Source organism: Tinamus guttatus, unplaced genomic scaffold, assembly GCF_059628265.1.
Source record: "Tinamus guttatus ecotype Peru unplaced genomic scaffold, ASM5962826v1 Tinamus_guttatus_pri_ptg000314l, whole genome shotgun sequence".
NCBI lineage: Eukaryota > Metazoa > Chordata > Aves > Tinamiformes > Tinamidae > Tinamus > Tinamus guttatus.
This window is the reverse complement of record NW_028288848.1, coordinates 840,030-863,916: the sequence shown is the minus strand read 5'-3', so window position 1 is coordinate 863,916 and position 23,887 is coordinate 840,030. Positions and strand designations below refer to the sequence as shown.

The window sequence follows — 23,887 nt, the reverse complement described above, 5'->3', positions numbered from 1 at the left end:
GTAGCTGCGCTTGGGCTTTGCTGTGCAGATAGGACCCAAGGCCTGATTTCTGGACTGTCTAATGTTATTAACACTACGAAAGCAGTGAATATTAAAATACTGATAAAAGTATTTTCAGAAGCGGCATGTTAATATTTTGCAACAATATATTTCTGTAATTCATATGCGTAACTCCATATATGCAGTTAGATATCTGAAGTGCTCTTCTCTGATCTTCTTGTTCAACTGAAGTTATTGAACAGTAATTGGTTTTATGTCAGCAGCTACCTGTAACAAGAAGTCTACAAATGGTTTCTGTGATTTTTTTTGTAGAAATTATTCCTTAAATAGCTTTAATAAATTTGTTTTATATAATTTTAAATAACACTTGTGCAATCTATGTAGAGATTAATAATGCCTATAAATTATTTAGTCTCTTGTTAAGTTATCTGCATCTGATGGATTCTGAAATATTTTGAAGAGCAAAAGTTTCCTAAAATGCTGAATTATCAGAATTTCCCATCATGTTAATAATATTTATTGAAGATAGACTAACATATGAAAAAGCAACGATGGGATATATTTGTCATCTTTTAATTCTAGGAATTTTTTTTTAAGTTTTGAAATTTAGATAATGTTTAGATAAAGTAATTTATTTCTTTTCATAAAACATTTGCTGTAGTTACATGGTATTTTCAAATATTTAGGGGATATGAAAGGGAAAATTGAATATTGGGATATATTTTGAATTATTACCTGATAAAAGTGAAATTCAAACTATCTTTTAAGTTTTTCAATTTCTCAAATCAATTTTAATCATACACTTTTTTTAATACTAGCTCATCTATGTGGGGAAGGATGGAGTCATATTGGAGATGCCTGCCTCCGTATAAATTCTAGTCGTGAAAGCTATGACAATGCCAAACTCTATTGCTACAATTTAAGTGGGAATCTTGCCTCATTAACAACCTCAAAAGAAGTGGAATTTGTTCTGGATGAAATACAGAAGTATACCCTTCAGGTAACTTTAACAACTGCAGTTCATGCTCGTGTGAATTAAACTTGCTATGAGCAGTGTTTTAAGGGTTTGTCTGAAGAGAAAAAGGAAAATTAATACAATCATGAAGACTTTAAAATAAATAGTGTTCTGCCAAATGTCTGTGGTATTGGTGCTGTGTAGGCTATAGCAGAAACCTCCTATAGAAGCCTAATAAAACAGTATTTCTCAAATGTTTCTTCCTACTGATTTAACTGTTACACATTACTGTTTACATTTTACTTTAAAGAAATAAAAGGATGTCTGAACACACATTTTTGGAAATGCCAGTGCTTTTCCAACATACTGTTGTAGCAGAGATGAAAACAAAATAAAATTATTTTCACTGTAACAGAGAACGATTTCCTTGCTTTCCACATCAGTGAATGTTAAACTGCTCAAAGGATTGTTTTTGGGTGCTGAACCCATCAAATCTGCAGAAAATAGAGTACTTACATGATATGATCTAATCTGTTTTATATTGTTCATTTTAAATTGGAACTGCCTGTGCTCATGCTACAGATGTAGTAGTAAAAAAAAAAAAAAAAAAAAAAAAAAAGCCTATTGAGTTTTCGGGAGGAATGTTGTTGGAGTTGTAGCTATGTAATGGAAATACATTTTTTTTCTCTTTGATACTATTTAGAAATGAGAGATGTGGACCTTGCTATTAGTGATATAATTGTAGGTTAAAACTAACAAATGCCTCCCCCCCCCAAAAAAAACCCAAACAAACAACAAAACCCAAAACAAAACAGAAAAGGAGGACTAAATGGGATAAACTCGCCTGCCTGCAAAGACGTGAAGACGGTTGTCATTAATGTAGCAGATCAAGAATCTCCAGAAGTGAGCAGTGTTTTTATATCACTAGTGAAATAGATGCTCCTCACGACTGCATATGGGGCAAATTATTAAAAATATTACAGGTACTACAAAGTTTTGTCCAAGATGTTAAAGAAAATCTCTCCCAATCGTAAAGCTGGTGGTTATGCTGCAGTAGTAGTGGCAGCTCCTGGCTGAGCGCTGTGTGTCTGTGCTGCAGTTGTGAGGCCTGTCTGCTGCCTTTGGTGTCATCGACACCAACGGGATGTGGCTTGTGGCTGCAGTGTCTCGTGAGCAGGTAGGAGTGGATCTTAGGAACTGGTCTGAGGAATCTTGAAGTCTGTTGGAGCCTCCGGCAGTTTTCCCATTCGAATTTCTTCAATTTCTACTACAGGCTTTTCTATTTATTCAATGTCGTTTGTGGTTCAGCAGAATGTCACACATATGTATGAGTGTATGCATATATATTTGTGTGTGTGTAGTATAAAATAAACACAGGTCATTTCTCCTATGAATGGATATCTGTTAGATGGAAGCCATAGATTAAAAAAATCTACTTTCAGTCAGATGGAGGATGCACACAAAATAACTTGCTTTGAATTATGTCAGCTCCTGTTTCTGTCCCTTTTGTAGAAATTAGTTGTGGATCTTAGGGTTCTCCCTCCACCCCTCATTTCTGCTATAGAATACTTAAATCAATATGAGACAGAATTTCTCTCTGTACCTCTTAAGTCTCAGTTTCTGTGTCATCCCTGTCTGGGTCTCAGCCACCTTGGAATTAAATGATTGCAACATGCTCCGCTGAGGGGATGTGCTTGAGATTTGGTTTTGGGTAATCAGCTTCACTTTTTTTTAGCAGTTAAGTGGTGAGAGCTTGCCTGCACCTCTCGCCCAATGCTGAGGCATGTAGGTTGCTGGAAACCCTACCTACATCACAAACACGTGTCCCGGGAAGAGAGGCCTGTTCCAAAGGGATCTAACCCTGCAGTGTCCACACAGGCACCATGTCTTAATGGAGTAAGAAACCATTAAAGGCAAACCAGTTATCGAGATGACAGTCTGTTTGCTTTATTTACTTATTTTTTCCTCCCGACTCTCGTTTAAAATATTTCATAGGAAGCCCAGCATTAATAGTTTCTGATAGAGTGCTGATATGACAGTCTTGATGTAGATGAGAAATGTATTTTTGTCATTTGGAAGCTAGACTTGTGCTGTGTTTCAAGGCTTAGAACTTCTACAAGGTGACATCCTGATTAGCATGTTTTTATTTAAATGAAGGATGCCCTGAGCCTGTGTCATGATACAAATTCGAGCTATCCCACATACAGTTTATACAGTGGTAGACAAATGTATGCACTTTAAAGATATATCTTGGATTAAATCATCAAATCATCATGTAGTTATCAGAATCTTTTTTCTTTTGTCTACCTTTTCTTCTCAAACTGCAATCATAATGATTTAGGGGGTGCGATTTCATTTTAGATAGCTTGTTTTTGTTACAGATAGTGCTGTGGAGTTCGCAAATGTAATCAGAGAAGCTTTAAGGTGAAAACTCTGCCGTAATCTGAAATATCTATGCTGGAGTTTCACTTCCGTTATTAATATCAAAGGCTATGCTTTTTTTTTTTTTTTTTTGAGAAAGAAAAGGTTTTAGAATCAGTGGATGTGTCAAAGTAACATTTTGAAATAAAAGTATGGATCTATTTTTATCTCCACTTTATTTGATATTCTCTACTGTGAAGAGAAAAAAAGCCTTTGCCAACTGCTGTGTATATTACAGACTGTTAAAATAGTATCAATACATACTACAAGCTGGAAAGAAAGTCTTTAGTGTTCATACAAACAATGTAGATTGTTTCCTAATATATACCCTTGTGGGGCAAATTTAGGACCATTTATTCATCAGGTTTCAAATAACACAAAGCACTAGTGCTTTGGAATGACTCAGGGGGCGGAGATGGCTGCTGTCTCTGCAGCCCCATCCGAACTTACTGTATATCAATATATTCTCATAAGTCGCTGATAAATTTGCGTGAATATTCTAAAATTATCTCTAATAATCGTGTCTAATTTGTATTTTTCATTGAAAATAAATTTATTAGTGAATGTGAAAATAAATACCTTGGATAGACTGTCCATTCTTTGCCAAGGCAAAAAGAAGTTTGTCATTTTTTTTATTTGACTGAGCAAGCAAAATATTATGAAGGGGGAGATTTGAGTGTTTCTGCAGTGTAGGATAAAACAGCAGCACTATGAGGTTAATTAATAGTTTCTGCAATAAAAGGTTAATTGATAGTTCCTACTAATATTCAAATGTGTTATACTCATTTAAAAATGCAATTACTTCTCTTGGGAGCTTGCTCACAACTGTGGGATTTAACTCCAAGTAAAAATTTCCTTGCCACAGTGTGGTAAATTCTGAGAAGATTTAATTTTGTTGTAGTAAGCATAAACAAAGATGAGAAAAAATTGAACAATGTGTTTCATTATATAAACTGCTTGCAGCTTCTCCTTCAACTCAGTTTTCTGAGTTTAGCATCCTTTAGTGCTGGTTGCAGCTAATTAGCTAATTTTGCATGGCACCATTCTCCGTTGTCAGCTCCAAGTCTTCCCGGAGGACTGTGTGTTTTAATGGCAAAAGATTTCTTTGGACATTTTTATCTAAAATTCTCATGTTTGGTTGTTGTGAAGGTGACGTGTTTTTTTTTTTTTTTCCTTTTCTTTTTTTTTTCTTTTGCTTTTTTTTTTCTCTGAATTAGTCTCTTTGCCACAGTTTTTCACAGTCTCACTTTACTACTGTATTTCAGCTGCTTAGCAGTTTTCCTACATTCAGGAAGTGAGATTCAACTTGCTTGGGCTTCCAGAGAGTAAAACCGGGACTTTCAGAAGACTGGCCTCTGTGGAGGGTGAAGCTCACGGAAAAATTTAATAATTATTATCCTTTTATATAGATAGAAATTGGAAATCCTGTAGTTATCTGTTTGTTCGGGATTACGTAACTTTTCATATCCAACTCCAAAACAGGGAAATATGAAAGTAGTAGGAGAATTAAGTGTTGTTAGGACCTAATACTTCACATCTCCACTAGTGGTTTCTCCTGGATTTCCTTATTTTTGTCTTATAGACACTGCTTCCCTTAAGAGAATGAAACTTGCCTTCCCTTGCTTGTAATGCGTGATTCACTGTGTAAATGTATCACAAAAATGAAATGTGTAGTTATCGAGCACAGTTAGAAACCATGCACAGAATAAGCCAATCTTTGAGGCACCACGTGAAATGGGTGGTTTCTCTTCATACGGTTAATGTTATTTTCAGTAAGCAGTTTTTCACTGATAGTGATGCAAAAGAGAAGCAAACTCTCCGAAAGCCTCTTACAAAAGCATGAATGATGTGGAAGTGTGGACACCCAGGGACCAAAGATTTTCCAGCTTGTTACATGGTTTTTCCTTAGACAGCTATTTTCCTAGAAATCATGATGTTTAAATAGGTCTTGAAAAGTTTGTTGATGTTTGTTAATAAGATATTATTGTGACAAACACATCAGAAAATGAGTCAGAAGAGTAAGACACAGCGGGAACTATTTAAAATCTGAAAATGAAAGGAATTTAAACAAATGCAGGGATACATTTCTGAAAGAGATGTATTATTCTTCGGTAATTTGCATAGTTATCAAACAGAGGAGAATGATGAGCCTCAGTAGTAATTGGCTATTCAGAAAAGGTAAACTTGGTCACTTCCCTTATTGGAAAATTGTTCAATTCTCATTAAATTTGTGCTGAGGCATGAATAGTGTCTGAAAAATGTGTTGTGACAATAAATGATAATATTTGCTGTAGATCTCAGAGCAACTTAGCCTGAATTAAACTTTCCATGAATATAAATATTGGAATTAACATCAAATATCAGCTTTGTAGTGAAGGTTGCGCAGTCTTCCTCTCCAAATGCAATTCCGTAATTGCACTACTTAAAAGATAATTATTACTACTTAACGGAAAAATAAAATATCATGGCTTAGAATAAGAGCACTTTTTTGAAGTTACTGGTCATCAATGTTTAATAAATTCCTTTAACAGCTAAATATAAGGCAAATTTTTAGCCAAGTAGGACTGTAGATATAACTGCATATGTTCTGTTAGCATGCATCGTTTCAGTCTTCTGTCACATGAAAATAAAGCTCTCCAGGAACTTGTCTTTGATTTTAGTAATTCCTAAGTCTTCTCTAACTTACCATTAAGGTGGATTTCTCACTTAAAAATCGTCAAAAAGCCTTTTACCAGTGGTTAAAAAAAAAAAAAAAAAAAAAAAAAAGATTGTTATATTAAAAATGACTAAATCTTGACCAGCTGGATTTTCAAATGGATAGCTGCCAAAACTAGCTGGATGTTTTAAATACTGGCCTAGAAAGAAATGAGTGAGAGGAGAAACATATTCTGGTGAATGGTATAGTCTGAGATTATATAGTGGATGAAATCAAGCTATGGAATAGCTCAGGAAAATGTTTGACTGCATTGGTCGAACATGGACAAATAAGGTTAATGTCTTGTAAGGTCCATTATCAGCTTCCCTGAGTCAGATGAGAGTTTCTGATAATTTTTGCATATTTGCTTATAGTCTTCTATTTAACTGAAAATACTCTCTGGAACACTATTGGAGAAAGCCTGGCGGTTGTTGGTGGTGTTTTACTATGAGTTGTATATATATCCAGGATTAAAATGTGTATGTGTTGGTGTTTTATTTTTTAAAAATTGTCCAGTGAAAAATCTGAAAGTAGATACTATTTTTCAGAACATGGTGAGTGACAGTATTCCAGAAAAAAAATACCTCGGATTGAAAAACCAGAAGTATGAGCACCTGTATCCTGCAATCACTTTTAAAGAAATTCTCTCTCACGTTGTATAAACAGAGAAGAGCAATTACAGTTCATATTTGTTCCCATGGGCCACTGCTTCCTCCCTATCTTTTTCTTTTCCCACATGAAGGGAAATTAATTAAGGCAAAATTTTATAAACTACTTCATTTCACATAGAAATCTGTAATGTAATTGAAGTTGTTTCTAAAGCCTATGAAGAATAATTGTCTGTATTATATAGTCACAAAGCTATCATTTGTTTTGGAGACTTTCTGTGGATGTATCACCAAGTAGATGAAGTATAGCATTTAGCTCTTTATGTTTTTACAACAGTGGAACAAATGTGCAACGTTGATGCTGAAAATCATGGTAAATCATTTTTTAAAATGCTAATGGTATTTTAAAGTTATAGATTTTAGAGACATAAATGGAAAATCATTCCCTAGATACAGTTGTGAATCTTGGTTAAAAGATTGAAAGCAAATGGTTAGTCTGTTGTCTATGGAAAATGGAAACTTTCCCATTACTTATTAATGGCACTCATTGGCAAGTATTAGGCAAGCAGAGATATCAAATATTGTGATGGCTACTGTATAAAAATATTGAATGCTGTTATTTTAATTATTATTAGCTCTTTCCAATTATTGAGATTTTTGTTTTTGCTGTTCAAGAAAATACGTTACGAAAGCAAATTTCTGCTAGCTAGAAAATATTTTTGATTGAAATCATTTTATGTTTTATGGTGACAACAAAAAAAATGTTGATACTATCTATTTCCTCTTTCATAATAGTTGCGGAACTTGATTTTAATAGACCATGGGTAATATATTTTCCTCTTGGCTGTTCTGTATGTATTGTATCAGTGGAAAGCATGCCCTATACCACCGAAACTCCCTGGTTTGTCTTGAACTGTTTGTTCATGTGTATATTATTTCTGAGGGTACACCCGACTGTATGCTGCCTGTCTGAGAGACTGAAATCTTTGTGAATGGTCATGTGTATTTTCACTCTGCATGTCCTATAGTGCTTTATTCCAACAAATGATGATTTTGACCAAATTTCTTAGTACCGGCAGCTGTTGGGTGGAATGTCTGTATTTTTTTTCACTTCTAAAGAAGTAGAGGTAGAATAACTCCCAAGTAGATTGTCCATTTTTTCATGTAAGGCAGAGTAGTATGGAACACCCAGAATGCATCAAAGAAGTCTGAACACCTTCAGTAGAGACAGCAAGTGCTCTCTTTCTTTACCCTGAGGAATGAAGAAGTAGGCAGCTCTGACAGAGATTACCTAGCAGAAGATATCAACCTTTGTGAAACCAAATAGATTCTCTTAGGAATCAAGACTTGTAATGAATCTGCTGAGCTTAGACTGAAAAGGTCTCTGAAGCTCAGGTATGTTTTTTTCTTCTTCTTTTCTTCTTCTCAGTGACCACATGAGTGTTGGAGCTTTTCCATCTTCAAATAGAAAAGCAACTGATACTGTCACATAGTTGCAGGTTTTCTTTTAACTCTTAATCAGAGCAGTTTACTAAATAGCAAATGTAGTCATGACAGGATGTGTTTCCTTGTTGTGCTTTTGGGCAGCTTGATGTTTTCCTCAAGGCTTTGAGGAAAAACAATAGGATTCTCTCAGAACTTTCTTCTCACTTGGGTAAGGAGACAAGATCACCCAGTTTGCCAAAGCAGCAGTTGATATGTGTGAGAAGAAAATTTTAGATGTATTAGGGACTGAATTCATGTCAGCAAGTGTTTTTGTGAAGGGAAATTTGACTTGTCAACAAAAAAGTTGATGTGTGTTTTCCAACTATTATTTGATTTTTTTTTCTTTTTTTTTCTTTTTCTTTTTTTTTTCTTTCTTTTTTTTTTTTTTTTTTTTTTTTTTTACTCCAAGACGTCTGGGAACTGGAATCTTGCATAGTGAGTTCTTGCTATACAGGACGCTGCTGTCTGTTCCTCTTCAGGAGTGTCCTGGGCAATAAAGATATTTAAAGGAATCAATTTTGTACATACATTTTGATTTAAATCAAATCACTGTAGAGTTTGAGGGAAGGTTGTTTACTTCTCTTTATTTCTTAATCCTGAAGAAGAAACTGGGTTGGCATCATGCACCTTTGAAGTTCCTTATTTTCTCTAAGCACTTTGTGAACTTTATGACTCTTCACCGTAATGACTGAACCTTTCATCAGTTTGACAGTTAAGGGTTAGTTCTTATGGCTTCTTTGGGGAGAAAGTAGTTTGATTGGTTTAAACTAGATTTGTCAAAGTACACTAGTGACTGCAGATGTCACTGGTGGAGTTTCCTGAATTGTCTATGCACTCTATATTTTTCCCTTTTGGATTTTGTGCAGTCAATTTTGCTGATAAATCCAGGTGATACCAGCTCGTTATCTCTTCTGCCAGTAGTAGTCTTCAGCTGTAGTCTCCCACGTTGTGCAGTTAATGCAACATAATCGAATATTTGCTTTAGGCATGTCCTTGGAGCCTTATGGTTTAATATAATCTATTTACCATATTTTAACCAGACATTAAAAAAAAATGTTATGGAAAATGCCATTTTTGGTATCGAAAGCATGTGCCCATGGTAGAACAAGTGAGCGTACAAGGAGGTTGCTTTGATGGTGTGTATTGATGCCTTACTAATCGCTGTTCAGGTTGGTGTTTTGATATTCTACATTAGCAGAAAGCCAAAGATGATACAGATGGAATTAGAGATACATGACTTGATGACTATCGGTTGTTCAGATGCTGCAGCTATTAAGAACGATGATGGTGGCTGGATGCTGTGCTATGCTAGCTGAAACCATTCACTTGAGAGATGCTGCTTTCATCTCCTAAGGTTGCTCTGACTTTCCTGATCCTTTCTGTAACTTTGTCATCAGTTAAGGGGTTCAGAGCCGCTCTACTATCAGATCAGAAGAATTTCTTTCTAAATTACCATACTGCCTAGTAGGTTTCCATCAGCCTGACATGCTTTAATCCATGCTTTTGTGTGGGCAAACAGAACAGATTACACAAAGGTGTCAAGGTATTCGGGTCCAGTGTAAAGATCAGTCATAACTAAAGCTTCTAGTCTTCAGTGATGTTTATACTTTAAGTGATAAAAATAAGATATTAATATGTTTTAAAGAGTTTATATGTACAGCATTCAGTATATTAGATACTGTTCTAAACTTCTACTTGGAATAGTTCTTAAAGAGTTCCGAATAATATGTTGCTCATGGATAAAAACCTCAACAATGAAAATTGTTACAATTTTTATAATTTTTACATCAATGATTTTAGATATCTGCTGTTTAAAATTTTCAAATGTAGATGAATAAGAGTACTTTTGAAATGTTTGTCCAATACAATTCATAATCATATTGCATTTTGTAGCCTGAACTTAGTTTCTGGAAGCCTAATAATAAAAGTCCAATTGATAAAGTAATCGGGAAAGGGTGCCCTTCCACATGTGCAAAGATCTATTTGGTCATTATTATCTCAGAAGCATTCTAAGCAGGAATCTCTAGCCCTTTTTCTAAACTGGATCTTAATACCTCTAAACTGTGCTTCCCTCCTTTGTTTTGGGATGTAAGTCAGTTCAGCTGGACATTTGATTCACAAGCAACTCTGCCTTGGAGGTGACAACATCTCTCTGTCCTTTGCGTGATACAAATGGCTGTTGTGTTTGGCCATTGATTCTGCACCCGTTACAGACAAGAGCCTCTCTGTATCTCTGTTCCCTACGCTGGAGCTAGGGTTAATAAAATCTGCCTATGCACAGGGAAAACATAGGAAAAATATGACAGTGATATCAACCAGAAACTTATTTAGATTTTTCCAGGAACAGGCAAAAGACTTTATTCCTCAAAATCTGCTTTTCTGTAGGTAATTGCAGAAAATATGATGAAATGATAAAAATAGAGAGAACGTGTGTGGTGCAATATGCATCTGATTTTTTTTTTTTTTTTGAGAATTGGGCCTTTTTTTCTATTTGCTGAACTACTTGGTTGTAGCTTTAAATTAAAAATGGTATATCCAATACATATTTACTGACATTGGAATTGTGGATCTGCAGGAGTCTTATCTATGTCTCTCAGGTGCCAGTGTATGCTGATAAGTATTGCTTAGATATTCTGGAGGTTGGAATTTTTGTCCTGTTTATTCCGTTCTTTTATTTCTGTGATGTGATACTGCTAACTTGTGTATTTACATTACCCATATCGGCTTATAGTGAGTAATCTGTACAGCAGCCACTGGAAGAAACGCGATTTCATTATGTGTGTGTTCTGTAAGGTTTCCAGCTCTTTATCAATCAATGTTAATGAGAATTGACTTTAGATGAACAAAACAGACACTTCTTTAATAGAGCAGATTTTTTTATTGTTGTTTGTTTACAGCAAGATAGAAAAATAAAGATAAAAACTATATGGACAATAACTGATGAGAAAAGGGAAAATAATTACTAATTCTCCCAAAAAGTGAACTTGTGGCTTTTGGGTTATTCTTCAAATATAATAATAATAATAATAAGGGTGTTTAATTGTCTTATGTTTATTTTGCTGTTTCACAGAAAATTTCACCTTGGGTAGGTTTACGCAAGATCAACATCTCGTACTGGGGATGGGATGACATGTCTCCTTTTACAAACACAACTCTGCAGTGGCTTCCTGGAGAGCCAAATGACTCCGGTTTCTGTGCGTACCTGGAAAGAGCAGAGGTGGCAGGGCTGAAAGCGAATCCATGCACTGCGATGGCAGATGGCCTCGTCTGCGAAAAACCTGTTGGTAAGTCATCTTCCTTAGCCACTTCTTGTTATTATCGTGATTAGCCAGCTGTTTTGGTTTTCGTTTGGCTCAAAGGGATTTGTACAACATGAATTAAATAATTAGGAAAAAAAGTCCTGCTTTGTTTCTTGAAAAATATGAAACTCTAATCTAAAACACAAATAGCAATTTTAAACCAGCAAATATTTATCTGTGAATTAGCTTACATGGATTAGTCTGCATTATACCAGAAGTCTTGTGTTTTGAGGTCAGTATTTGTCAGTGACAACAGTGACAGCAGAGTGAAGGATTCTGTGGAGATGTCTAGCAAGGCAGATGCTGCAATAATGAGTTGACTTTGTGAAGTGAATATTGTAATGATCTACTAGACTGGCAAAACCAAATCTCTCCATCTTTTTGATTTCTTTCTGTGCAAAGACTACTGTGGCAGATTTGACGCTTTTTCAGTCCTTTTTGCCAAGAAAGTGAAAAAGAGGTGACTAACTGGCACCCTTCAGTAAGCTGGTCCACTAGTGCCTACCCGAAGTTCTGTCTGTGAAAGCTGAGAGTCTTCTTGTGCTCCCTTTTAGCTGTGCCCTTCTTACATTAAGGATGGATGCTGAAAAGTAGAAAAGTATCATTTCAGAAAACATAAAAAAGGGTATAATCACTTGCACCAAAGGGTCTGTCCAGTGCAGTTATCCTGCCTACAGTGTTATTTGCAGCTTGCATCACAGATTTGGGTTGTTAAGCACGCCAAAACTGTGTAGTTTCACTTTCTGTGAGACTATAACTGAAGATTAAGTATTGCTTTTCATGATTGTGTGACCCACAACATTCCAATGTTACAAAAGTCTGTGCAAAACTATCTGTAATCACACTGGGATTCCCATTTTCTCAGGACAGCTCGTTCGTTGACAAATTAAGTAAATGATGTTGAAAGTATGTAAGAGTTCCATGGAATTGTCAGAGTCTTGCTTGACTTTGTGCTTACCCTGAACTTCTGCTATGTCCTTCCTTGAAATGCTCCTTGAATTAGGGCGAGTTTTCCTTTCTGCTTTCAGGCTGGAATTATGAAGGTACAAGTTACTTTGTTTTAAACTAACGAGATAAGAAAGTTATGGTGACTGAAAGTTAAGAAAGTCTGATAGACATATATCACAGTGCTTAGATGTGAGTCCCTATATGTGACTCCTCCTTTGTTTCTAGCCTTCTTTGGCAACTAATTTGACGACCTTAAATTGTCTTTCTTTTCCCCAAATGAAGTTAATAATAGTACCATAAAATAGTAACTATGAAATACTTAATAGTGTGTAATTATTAAACACACAAAAATTGAAAAATGCTTTCAGAAGTAAAAGTTCTATATGTGTGCTAAGATGCTAAGTAATATTTTTATATATGCATATGTATATATATATGGACAGAAGTATACACATAAATATACATATAGTTATGTATGTGCATACATATATGTGTGTATCTTTACCTATACAAGCACATGCCCTTATATTAGGTTTTATGACAATATTTTCCTGGAAATAGTGTTCCAAGTCATATCTAAAGGGGGATAAGGAATGCAAAAATGACAAACATCCACCTAAAAAGTGCTGTTAAAACTTGATCTTTTTTTACCCTTTTATAAACAGGAGGAAAAACTCAATTATGTAATGCAATTAGTAGCAACACACTGTGATGTTATGCTAATCTGCGGATAGAGATCAATGTTAGTTTTCAAGAGGGAGTAATTATGAACCAGGTGGACTTTTTTTTTTTTTTTTTTTTGGCCCTTCCCTGAATGATGCTATATTTTCCTTAAAGAAGCTGAATGCTTATGAGCATCTATCAAGTATCAGACTGAAGGAGGAGGTGGGAGCAAACTCGATGTAATCTCTCCAGTTTTCATCTTTCCTTTTCTGAAAATTACCTAACCAACCTAAGCTACTGTGTTAGCCTGAGTGTAATATACGCATCTCTTTTCAAGGATGGGAGGAAAAAAATCAAGAAAACCACCCAAGTTCACAGCCAACTGTCACCCCTGATAAAGAGAGAGTCCTTTAAGCAGCCTAGCAGCAGATGCCCCCTTTGAGAGCCGTGGGGTATGAGCTGGGTACCAGTGATAGCCGGGGGAGCAGCAGACCCGCAGTGCTGTGTGCTGTGCTGTGCATTCCCTCCAGCTGGCAGCCACATCCTAGTGCTCTCGGATCTGCTTGGCGTCGTGTATGGGTCCACCTGGGGTCCATTTAAGCTCCATTATCTGCTAGGTCACCAAAGTGCTGCTAGAGCTTTTAAAGGGCTTGCATCACTCATGACGTTAGGCCTCTGTTTCCTTTTAATGTCATCTTTCACAGTGTTGTTAAGCTAATATTTATCACTCATGTTTCATGTACTTGTGCATACGTATGTTCCTTTATCCGATGTTTCTCAGGAGAGTAAAAGATAGAGCCACAATGTAACGCAGATCTCAACACTAGGTTAAGAATACCCTAGGTGGAACATGTTATTTGCCAGTGGTGTCAACATTATATGTTGATGTTACTGCTCTGTGTGTGTGTTCTTGAGCTGTTCCAGGGGCTGCAGGAGTCTGTGACATATGAGAGTACTTAATGTAGTTCAACCACTTTCTGTTAGTTTTTTTTGTTGTTTCTTTGTTTTCATTAACAATAAGCTAAGTCTTGAACAAATGCAGAGTGGATGAAGTCCAAGAAAAGCCTTGGTTAAGAAATGTGGATATTAGCAAAGATGATGTGGGTCTTAAGAACCTGGCTGTTTTTGAATGTGAATCAGTAACATGCAGAAACACAGCAGTAGATCTGAGGGTTAAATCCCAAGGTACTTCCAGAATTACTATATTCTTGTTTTTATAAACCTAACAGTTTTATTTTAAATGGAAGAGAAATACGGGAGTAGGGCATGGAAGTTCTTTATGTGTGTTATAACTTTTAATGGTATCATATATTGCTAACCTAAGTCAGAATGAGATCTCCTGTGTACACTGAGTAGTGCTTTATTCCTATCCCTTTACATTCCTGTGACTTTCCTATATGATGTAGAGCAAAATTCTTAGGGATAAATAAGTCATAAGTGTTATATAAGTAAGTAAGTGTTCCTTATATATTATTAAGCTAACATGAACAACAGACCAGAACTTTCTAGATTGCCTGTTAAGGAAATTTGAGACTCATTTTGTTGCATGTGTGCAAGTAACTAAACTGGCATTACCAGGTACCGAATACCAATAAAATTAAATTTGAGACTCATTTTGTTGCATGTGTGCAAGTAACTAAACTGGCATTACCAGGTACCGAATACCAATAAAATTATTGTCTCTGTGTATGTGTAAAATTGCTATGATTACTTTCAAATGGACTCTTTTAGAGCTCTAGTATGATTCAGGATGACTCATGCTAAGCATTCCTTAGCAATTCCTGTAAAAGTTTATTGTGTTTGTATACTCAACAAGTCAGCCCTAAATTACATAGAAATAATTAAGGAATAATATATAGACCTTAGAGTAATCAGAAATCTCAGAAAGAAGGAGAATCAGAAAGAAGGAGAGGAGCTGAATTCCTGGAGTCTTCAGTTTCTGATGCATTTTGTTAACACTTTAGCAGGGAGGGTGCTAATAAAACATATGGTAAAAGAATTGAATTTGTCTTTATAATTACTTGTTTGTTTGATTCTTTTCCAGTTAGTCCCAATCAGAATGCCAGACCCTGCAAAAAGCCATGCTCCCTGCGAACTACGTGTTCCAACTGCACCAGTAATGGTATGGAGTGCATGTGGTGCAGCAGTACAAAACGATGTGTTGACTCAAATGCCTATATAATCTCCTTCCCATATGGACAGTGTCTGGAATGGCAAACAGCCACATGTTCCCGTGAGTATCTTAATGAATGTTTATTTTATTAAATATCACATATATTTTTTTCCACTCAGAACATTTATATGAATTGGATTCAGCACATTCACTAAGGATAAAAAATGAATGACTTTGGCTACTAATGTCAGCAGTCAATACTGTGTATGTATCATGTAGGTGCAGGTAAAGCAGTGGCAATTATTTTATGCTAAAACATATTCAGTGTTTTAAAGCAGCAGGTAAAAAGTGGTTATTGTTATCAAATATGGAAAAATGTTGTGATTCTTTGCATGACTAGTATTAACATGTCGGCTGTTGTCTGTGAATTGAAACAAATTACTGATAAAATTAGAGTAATAATATATAGACCTTAGAGTAATCAGAAATCTAGTTATTAAAGAAAAGAAGCTGAATTCCTAGAATCTTAAGTTGCTGTTGCATTTCATCAAAAGATTCAAAGTCTGACTTTCTAGATTTCAAAGATAAGTGTTATACTAGTAATAGCAATATTCTTGAAAAAGCAATTATAGAAGAAATGATCTAATTGGTTATTTGCAAATGCCAATTATCGATGCTTTGAGATTGTTTGCTGTCTGCACAGGGATAACAGGAATTCTGTTAGACTGTCAGACAGATAAAAAGGGATGGAAAAAAACTTTTGTCTTATATGGCACAGGTGGTATTAATTTACCAGATTGCTTATTTCTTGCTTTTGAAATAAAAGACAGATGATTTCTTATTTTGTCAAGCAGCGAAGATGCTTCCCAGATGCATGTTTTGGATGCATGTTTTATCAGAAATCAGGCCAGTGACCCTCTAGGAGAAGAATGCTTAATGTGTTTCACATTGTGCTGTTCACAAATGGTGCTTTTCCTCAAGTCTATGGCAGCTAGACCTTGTTAAATTTGGTGTCATGCAGTTCCCGTGTGTATCAGTGTCCTGGTCTATGTAGATGCTGAAGCAAGCTGCCTCATGCCTTATATTCTTGTCTCAATTACAGTTTATTTGGAAAAGAAGTATGATGCCATTCTACATGAGACTCTTTCTTAGTATTTTCATAAATGACTGCCCTTAAAGACTTGATGACAATGTTTCCCATCTAAAAATGAATCCAATCAGTGGAAATGGTATTTGATATTGATAGTGAATTGTGGCATAAGATAGTAAGATTTAAAAATTAGAGATAATATTGCCAGATCACCACATGGATGATGTTGCTTTTGTTGCTTTTCCTCTAAAAAGCATGTTATGCAAGATCATCTGTAAATAACTAGTCAAGTATTTGCAATAAGTGTCATTGATTTTTAATATGGCATCTATGTGTGTGTATGCAGCCATAACTCACAAGACAGTAAAGGCTTCCTTTTCATGAGAAGTGTTAATGAATGAACACAGACTAAAATGAGCTTCATGTTTAATTTAATCTTTTTCCAAGTATTTGCCTGAAAATTGTGTTTTTAATGGGAAAAAGGGAATATAAAAGAATCATCATGCTATTCCAGCTCTACCTGCAGAGCTCTACATCATAGTTTTAAGGTTTTAATTATCACAGTGTAGTGTTCATCTGAGTGCCTTCCACCAGAAAATTTTAATACACTTTCTAAAGAAATGTGTTCAACTAGTTCTGACTTCCTGGTAGGATCTTCCAAAAGTTCATGTATACATTTAAAATATATATATTTTTATCTCTGTGAAGTTAATGTAAGAAAAAAAACAATGGGGTGTTGTCATCAATGTTCAGATGATTCTGAAGGTCATTCTGCTGTGCTATAACATTTAATCTTTTTAATGATGGAAGATGTGGCAGAAAAAGCTGAGATAAAGCTGTGAAATCTTAATGGTATTCCTAAATATAGAAAATCAGTCCTTCATTACTGTTAATTGGGTGGTCACAGTCTTAACTGGTTGTGAACAGATTTGTTTGAATGTGAGCTGGACTATTTCTGTGAGAAAATAATAGAATAGAAAATAATTAGATATTTGATTTTAATATGAAAGTAAATAAAAGCTGGCCTACTGCAACGGATGAGGGACTTGTATTAAAATGGGATTGAATTATGTTTTGAAGTTTAGCTGTACCTTTTTTTGTGAAGTTATATATTATGCTGGCTTGATTCCAAAGTTGTATTTCACAGAAATGAAGTGTGCAGATGAATATTCAAAATATTAGGCTCATCATAAAATAGCTCCTGCCAAACACATGAATTTGGACTGTCATGATTTTTTCTCCCTTCTTCGAGTTATTGACCTAATCTTGAATTCTAGAGTATTCTTGTTGGAAAGTCTGTTTACATGCATAAAATTATATGTAAAATGGATGCATCATATAAGATATAAATATGTAAACATGAAATATACATGGCATCATGGAATTATGACAATGTGTAATTGTGCTTTTCTGCTTCATTATCTCATTATCTTTATAGCATAACCTGCTCATATTTTGCTATTAAAAAAAAAAACTTTTTAAAATAAATGTAGAGATAGTCTGACTAAAATATTATTGAAATTTTTGGAATTGTACCAGAAAATAACTAAAGTAATTTTGTGTAAATAACTTCTTCCTCAACTGCTGTAAAAATCTTTGAATCTTATTAAAAAAAAAAAAAATCAACCTTGCGTTAATATTGCATTTTATGTTATAAAGCTCAAAACTGCTCTGGACTGAGGACCTGTGGACAGTGTTTGGAACAGCCTGGATGTGGATGGTGTAACGACCCCAGTAATACTGGGAAAGGGCAGTGTTTGGAAGGCTCCTCAAGAGGACCGATGAAGCCTGTTGCCTTTCACTCCAGTGAAATGGTGCTTGATGCTACTCTTTGTCCAAAAGAGAAAAATTACGAGTGGTCTTTTATCCAGTGTCCAGGTAAGATGCACTGATTTTTTTTTTATCTTTATTTGAATAGCATGTCTAAACTTATAATATGAAATACGAGTTACAGAATATAGGATTAAAGTGTGGTTAGGCACTAAAATGTAACATAACTTGAGTAATACATAGATATGTTGCCAAATTATTTTGTAAATAAATAGTTGATTTTTTTTCAGTATACAGTATTTATTTTTGGGGCAGATTCATTTGTGAAATTAATGCAAATAGTTTAATAAAAATCTGCTGCTTATTTGTAGATAAGGTCTCATCTATTACATTTTTCTACTTTTTCCAAGTCCAACCATGTGTGTTAGTTTCAACTTTAAATTACTTCCACCATTAAATTTCTTCCTGCATCTGGATCCATCAAAGGAAAGTGCAGGTAGAGAGAGATGTCTGTAGGTAACAGGAACAGGGACTCCCCGCATCCTAGCTGGTGATGAAAGGGCTGCCAAATGTGTCAGCTGTGCCACCAGCATGGTTGGTGAAAGGTAGTGCTTTTGTAACCTTCAAAAGAATCTCTGAAGACTAAATTTTAGCCATATTGATCTGTTGATAGAATTTTAATTTTTTGATTTACTAGATAAGTAAGCAAGGCATCAGGTGCTCTAATTTAGTGCAAAATGAACTGGTATAGCCCCTAGGATTGTGCTGCATGAAAACATTCCTGGAGGCAGTTTACTTGCAACAGGGTGGAAGTGCAGCTAAGTGAAAAACATGCTGGTGAGGTTAAAAGGCCTCCATATGTAATAAATGATACAACTTTAAAGGCCACTGGAAAACAGAAATAGGTGTTTTTTTTTTTTTTTTTTTTTTTCCTTCTTTTGGAATAAACAGTGTAGTTGAGATAGTCCCAAGTGATGCTACATTATGGTACAAGATTTGTAAACTTCTAAGCTTAATTTAAATGTTATCAGTGATAAGAACATTGTTAGGCTTTTAGAAAATGTATGTATAATCTGTCCCTTGTGAAGGTGTAATGGATATAGATTCTGATTTCCTTATTTATTTATTTTTGAGTTGGAAGATTTCATAACCTTATTTGTTTATATCTTCATGGGTAAAATCCTGTATTCATTATATGTTCTGACCAAGATTGCAGCGAGATTCCATTCCACTTTAGTTTTGAAGGTTATTCTGTGAATTTATTAAGAGGCAAATTGTTCTTAAGTTACAAAAGTTAAAATTTCTGTTGGCATGAAATTTCATTTTGATTCATATAGGCTGTAGGTTTTGATCCTAAGGTTTTGTTTTCATTTTATTAACCAAATACCATTTTTAAGGGATTATAGTAGCACAGTTTATTAATCTTAACACAAACCTTTGTTTGATGTATTTGAAATATAATGGAGTTGATCATAAATCTATATTAACTTACTGAACAGTTTGTAATTGGATAAAAGTAAGAATAAATAGGTTATGACATATACTTCAAAGATTATTCTGCCACATTGATGAATAATTGGATAAACCATTCATGTTTGTGTAGATGCAGGTTTTCCCTGTAGTTCATATCTATGCTCTTTGTGGTTTTACAGTACCTCTGGGCAATTGGCTTGATAAATACTGTTTTAAATTCACTCTCATTTTCTGTCTGTTTTAATTTTAAAATCTATTATTAAATAGATAGCATAAAGTGAGAAGGTCTGACAGGTTTTGAATGAAACAATTTTTTTTTCAGCTACAGCTGGGGAAAAAAAAGAGCTTGTTTGCATGATATGAGCTGTGTATTCTGTCTTGAACATGTAATATATTATTTACAAATCTGAAAAGGAAGCAGTTGCCTGCTGAGGAAGTTCCTACACATGTTTGATTACAAGACTTTATAGGCATAGCTATAGCAGCAAGAGGAAAATGTAAGCTTGTGAGGTTTAATGGTTTTGGGAGATGGTTTCAGTATTAAGGTACTAAAACTCTTAAGTTACTGAAAACTTCTAAATTGTGCTGTGAGAGCTACTTTTTTTTTTTTTTTTTTTTCTAGGCAAGGCAACAGTCAGTGACATTTATATTAAAAATCCAAATTCGAAAAAAAAATATATATATTCTGAAGTAACTGTCATCTGCTGAATCTTAGACACACTTTACTAGTCAGGTATTGACAGTTTTGACATAATCTGACATTTGACAAGCTGTTCCTACTGACGTGTTGCTAATCTGTTGAGCCCTGAGTTTTAAGGCCCCACTCTCTATAGAGCTAAGAACTACTTTCAAAACACTATCTTTGGCTATTTCAACCCACTCCTGGTAGAGAGATCAAGTATTTTCGCAGAGTTCATATGATTTTGCTGCAACGGTAACCAGTAACTTTCTGTGAGTTTGCTGAAAATACAGAGCGCGGGGGAGTAGATGTGATTTAAAAGATCAGGAAGTTCTACTATTGTTTCATTTGACAAATAAAATTTATTTGAATTTCATTGGCCCTTGTGAGTAGGGACATGAGGCATTTGAAGTGCTTTGACTATCTTTTAAATCCCTCTGCTCTCGGTTATTTTTCTTGTTTTTGTACGTCCTCTCTCCCCAGCAAATGCATCCTTGTGTTTAGGCTGTTGGTTTTTAGTGTTGTGGTAGTTGTGCCGGATCTCACAGCAGACTGCACGTGAGCTTGGGGATTTTCAATTGGTCTTGGTGATTTACTGTCTGTTAACAGTTTTCTTTAATGACTAGGCAGCTTTTTATGCCTACAGTCACTGGATTTTATGTCTACAAGGGCTCTCTTCTCAAGAGCCTTAAGCTACCAAGTCACTAGTCACTGCATACTCAACTTTTGTGATCTTCTATGAGTTCGTGTTTTGTCACAATGCTGTTTTAATTCCATTCTGTCTCAAGTTATAACTATATATGCTGGTCATCTGTCAGGAGTAAGCTCTTCAAAATTGCATTCTACTGCAACTTGGCAATCCCATGATTTTATTTGCAAAAGCAGGTTAGTAATGACCTTTTAAATGTTTCATTCCAGCTTGCCAGTGTAATGGCCACAGCACCTGCGTCCACAGTAACGTTTGTGATCAGTGTAAAAACCTGACGACAGGAAAGCAATGTGAAACGTGCATGCCCGGCTACTACGGGGACCCCACGAACGGGGGGCAGTGCACAGGTAGGTCGTACGTGTCGGAAGAGAATGTGCAATGGCACTTTCTGTGGTGTGAATGTGTAACGTGACACAGCGGTTAAATGTTCAGTGGTTAAATGTTCATTAGCTGCTAAGGGTGCTCAGCTGAACTACCGACTGCAAATCCAGATTGATTTTTTTTTTTTTCTTTTAGAGAACCTTTGCGTTAATAATTATGATTTGCCATTTGTCATTTGATCTATATGCACTAAAGCCATGAATCTGATTTAAATCAAATGTGCGGTCCCAGCCTGGCAAAAGAGGCATTATGGGAGCAACCAACAATCAATCATGATACTTGAGAGCTATTATTTCACTCCATACTCTTACTGCTTGCATAAGCAGTGAGAATGTCACTGTATTTATAAATGAAACTAGTAACTAGAATAATGCCTGTTACCTGCAGTGAGGCCCATTTAAAAGCTAAATGATAGTTTTCTTCCTGTTTCTTTGCTTTTCTTTGCTAAGAATGCAAACCCTAACAATACTCTTCTCCCTCAGAAAAGTTTTATTCCTGTGCAAAATATTTTGTACATACGATATTGATGAATGAAACAGTTTTTACTTGTAAAATATAAATTCTGCTAACCTGTTTGCAGTTGTGTTGGCAATCTGCTGCCTCAAAACTGTCTCCTGATGTTGTTATTCAGAAAAGACCTTGAAAGAGCTTTGAGAGAGATTTTCTCGAGAGCCTTTTTTCTTTTTCTTTTTTATCTTCTGAGTGTTTACTTAAACACCATTAGTTTCTTCATTCTATATACTAAATGCATGTATACTTCTTACTATATGCACTTAGTACGTATACTATTTGTCACTGTATATTTCTCTGAAGATTTACATAAACAGGAGAAAAAATGAGGCAGGCTGTGACTCACCTGGAACCTGTTGTAAAACCTAATGGTGGTAGAAATAATATTATACTTTCAAGTAGTGAAAAACTATCTGTCATTAGAACTGCTACTTGCAATTTTGAGAGGCTGAATATTCTTCTCTTTTATAAGGTATCAGAATGATTTTTGGCATGCTGTCATATACCTGATGTCATCAATGAAAGCAGCAGAAGTAGTAGCTTTTATTTGGTATCTTGGAGCTGGATGATTTCATCATAATGAATTTATGCATTATGATGCAGTATAAAGTAGTGTAACTTATTCTGATATATAGCTGTCACTTCCTAATGGTTTCCCTATATGCTCATCTATTTGCTGAGCTTTCATCTAAATTTTTGTGTGTGATATGCCAATTGCTGTTTTGAAAGAAGTGATTTTGTGTGAATATATGATCAATAAGTCTTATTTATGCATAGCTTGAGCAGAAAAGCTCTGTACACTGAGGAGTGCAAATGACTGTGTTCTGCCTGTGTAGTTTTGTAATTGCTGCATTCATGGATTCCCCTTGATGAGAAAGTGAGAATGGAATCTAAAGCTCCACAGGGTATTTGTATAGTGCCGTAGGGCTGCTTCCTTGCTTGCAGGCATGTTAAAAGTCAATGGTAGCTTCTCCCATGTGTCTATAATAGGGAGGTATTTTCAATATGAAAACCCATCAAGATAGTAGAGATTGAATTCAGCAGATAGTGAGCAAAGTTTCTACTGTGAATATTTCTATTCTTATATTGATGTTTCTTTAAGTGGACCTTTGGTTCTTAGTGAATATTTGTTCATTTAAAGGGCTTACCTCTTTCTCAGCAGTTGAATGTGCAGTAGTCATTTTATGAAGCTGTGTGTCTGGTAAACTCAAGCACAGTGTGTTGGACGTGTGTTCAAGGGGATGAAAAGATTAATGTCTACTGCTATTGACAGTTGCACATTTTCCTGGTGCTTTATGAAGCTTTAAATATTTCTTAATAGATCTCTTATTTCCTGAAGTTGACAAAGTGTTCCTTTACTGTCTACAGCACCTTTGCGGCAAAGTGATGTATTAATATAGTTTTGTTCTTTAGGGATACACCAGCTATCTAACCAAATAAGCATTCCATCACCTATAGTGAATTATGTGTAATGCAATAATGACTAAAATCAATTTATATAACCAGTAAAATTACACATTTTATGACCTGTTTTTTCAACCCTAGTTACATATTACTTTAAGGGTTCATATTTTTCTGGCAGACATGTTTTTAACAGCAGTTAGACTAAAGAATGCTTTAAAAATTTAAGATGATGCTAATAACTGTGAGGCTTTATCTGCATTCATGTATTATATTACATTATATTATGCCCATAAAAAAGTTTAAGCTGTTAAGCTATTTTGATGAATCTAGCCTCTTCTAGACACTGTTAGATCTTCAGTATCGTGTATTTTTTTTATCATCTGGTATTGGTGTCCAAATTGTGGTCCAGGGATTTCAGTGATCAATAGAGAATGGGCAGATGACTTTTGATTTAAGAGAAATTTGGCAGCACAGTTGAAATCAGGACTCCTGTTTGTCTAAATGGCATCTCAATCTGAAGAAAAAGTCTTTGTCCAGAAGTGATTGCCAACTGATAAAGGAAGATGAGCTCAGAAATGGATAGTGTAAGTGGTTACATATGTGGGGTTTTTTCTAGACATGACAATTTCTTGTAAATATGGTTTTCCATTTTCCTTTTTTCTTTTTTTTTTCTGTTAATGTTTT

The 23,887-nt window shown here is 35.1% G+C and overlaps 1 protein-coding gene across 1 annotated transcript in view; it reads left to right on the top strand.

Annotated features, from left to right (window-relative positions):
* Window positions 1–23,887, top strand: part of ATRNL1 (attractin like 1) — a 432,492-nt gene that overhangs the window by 94,678 nt on the left and 313,927 nt on the right. The window contains exons 15-19 of the mRNA XM_088528590.1: window positions 819–1,000; window positions 11,235–11,448; window positions 15,119–15,307; window positions 17,937–18,155; window positions 21,118–21,255. Of these exons, the coding sequence (XP_088384716.1) occupies window positions 819–1,000; window positions 11,235–11,448; window positions 15,119–15,307; window positions 17,937–18,155; window positions 21,118–21,255 (942 nt within the window). The remainder of the gene's footprint in view (window positions 1–818; window positions 1,001–11,234; window positions 11,449–15,118; window positions 15,308–17,936; window positions 18,156–21,117; window positions 21,256–23,887) is intronic.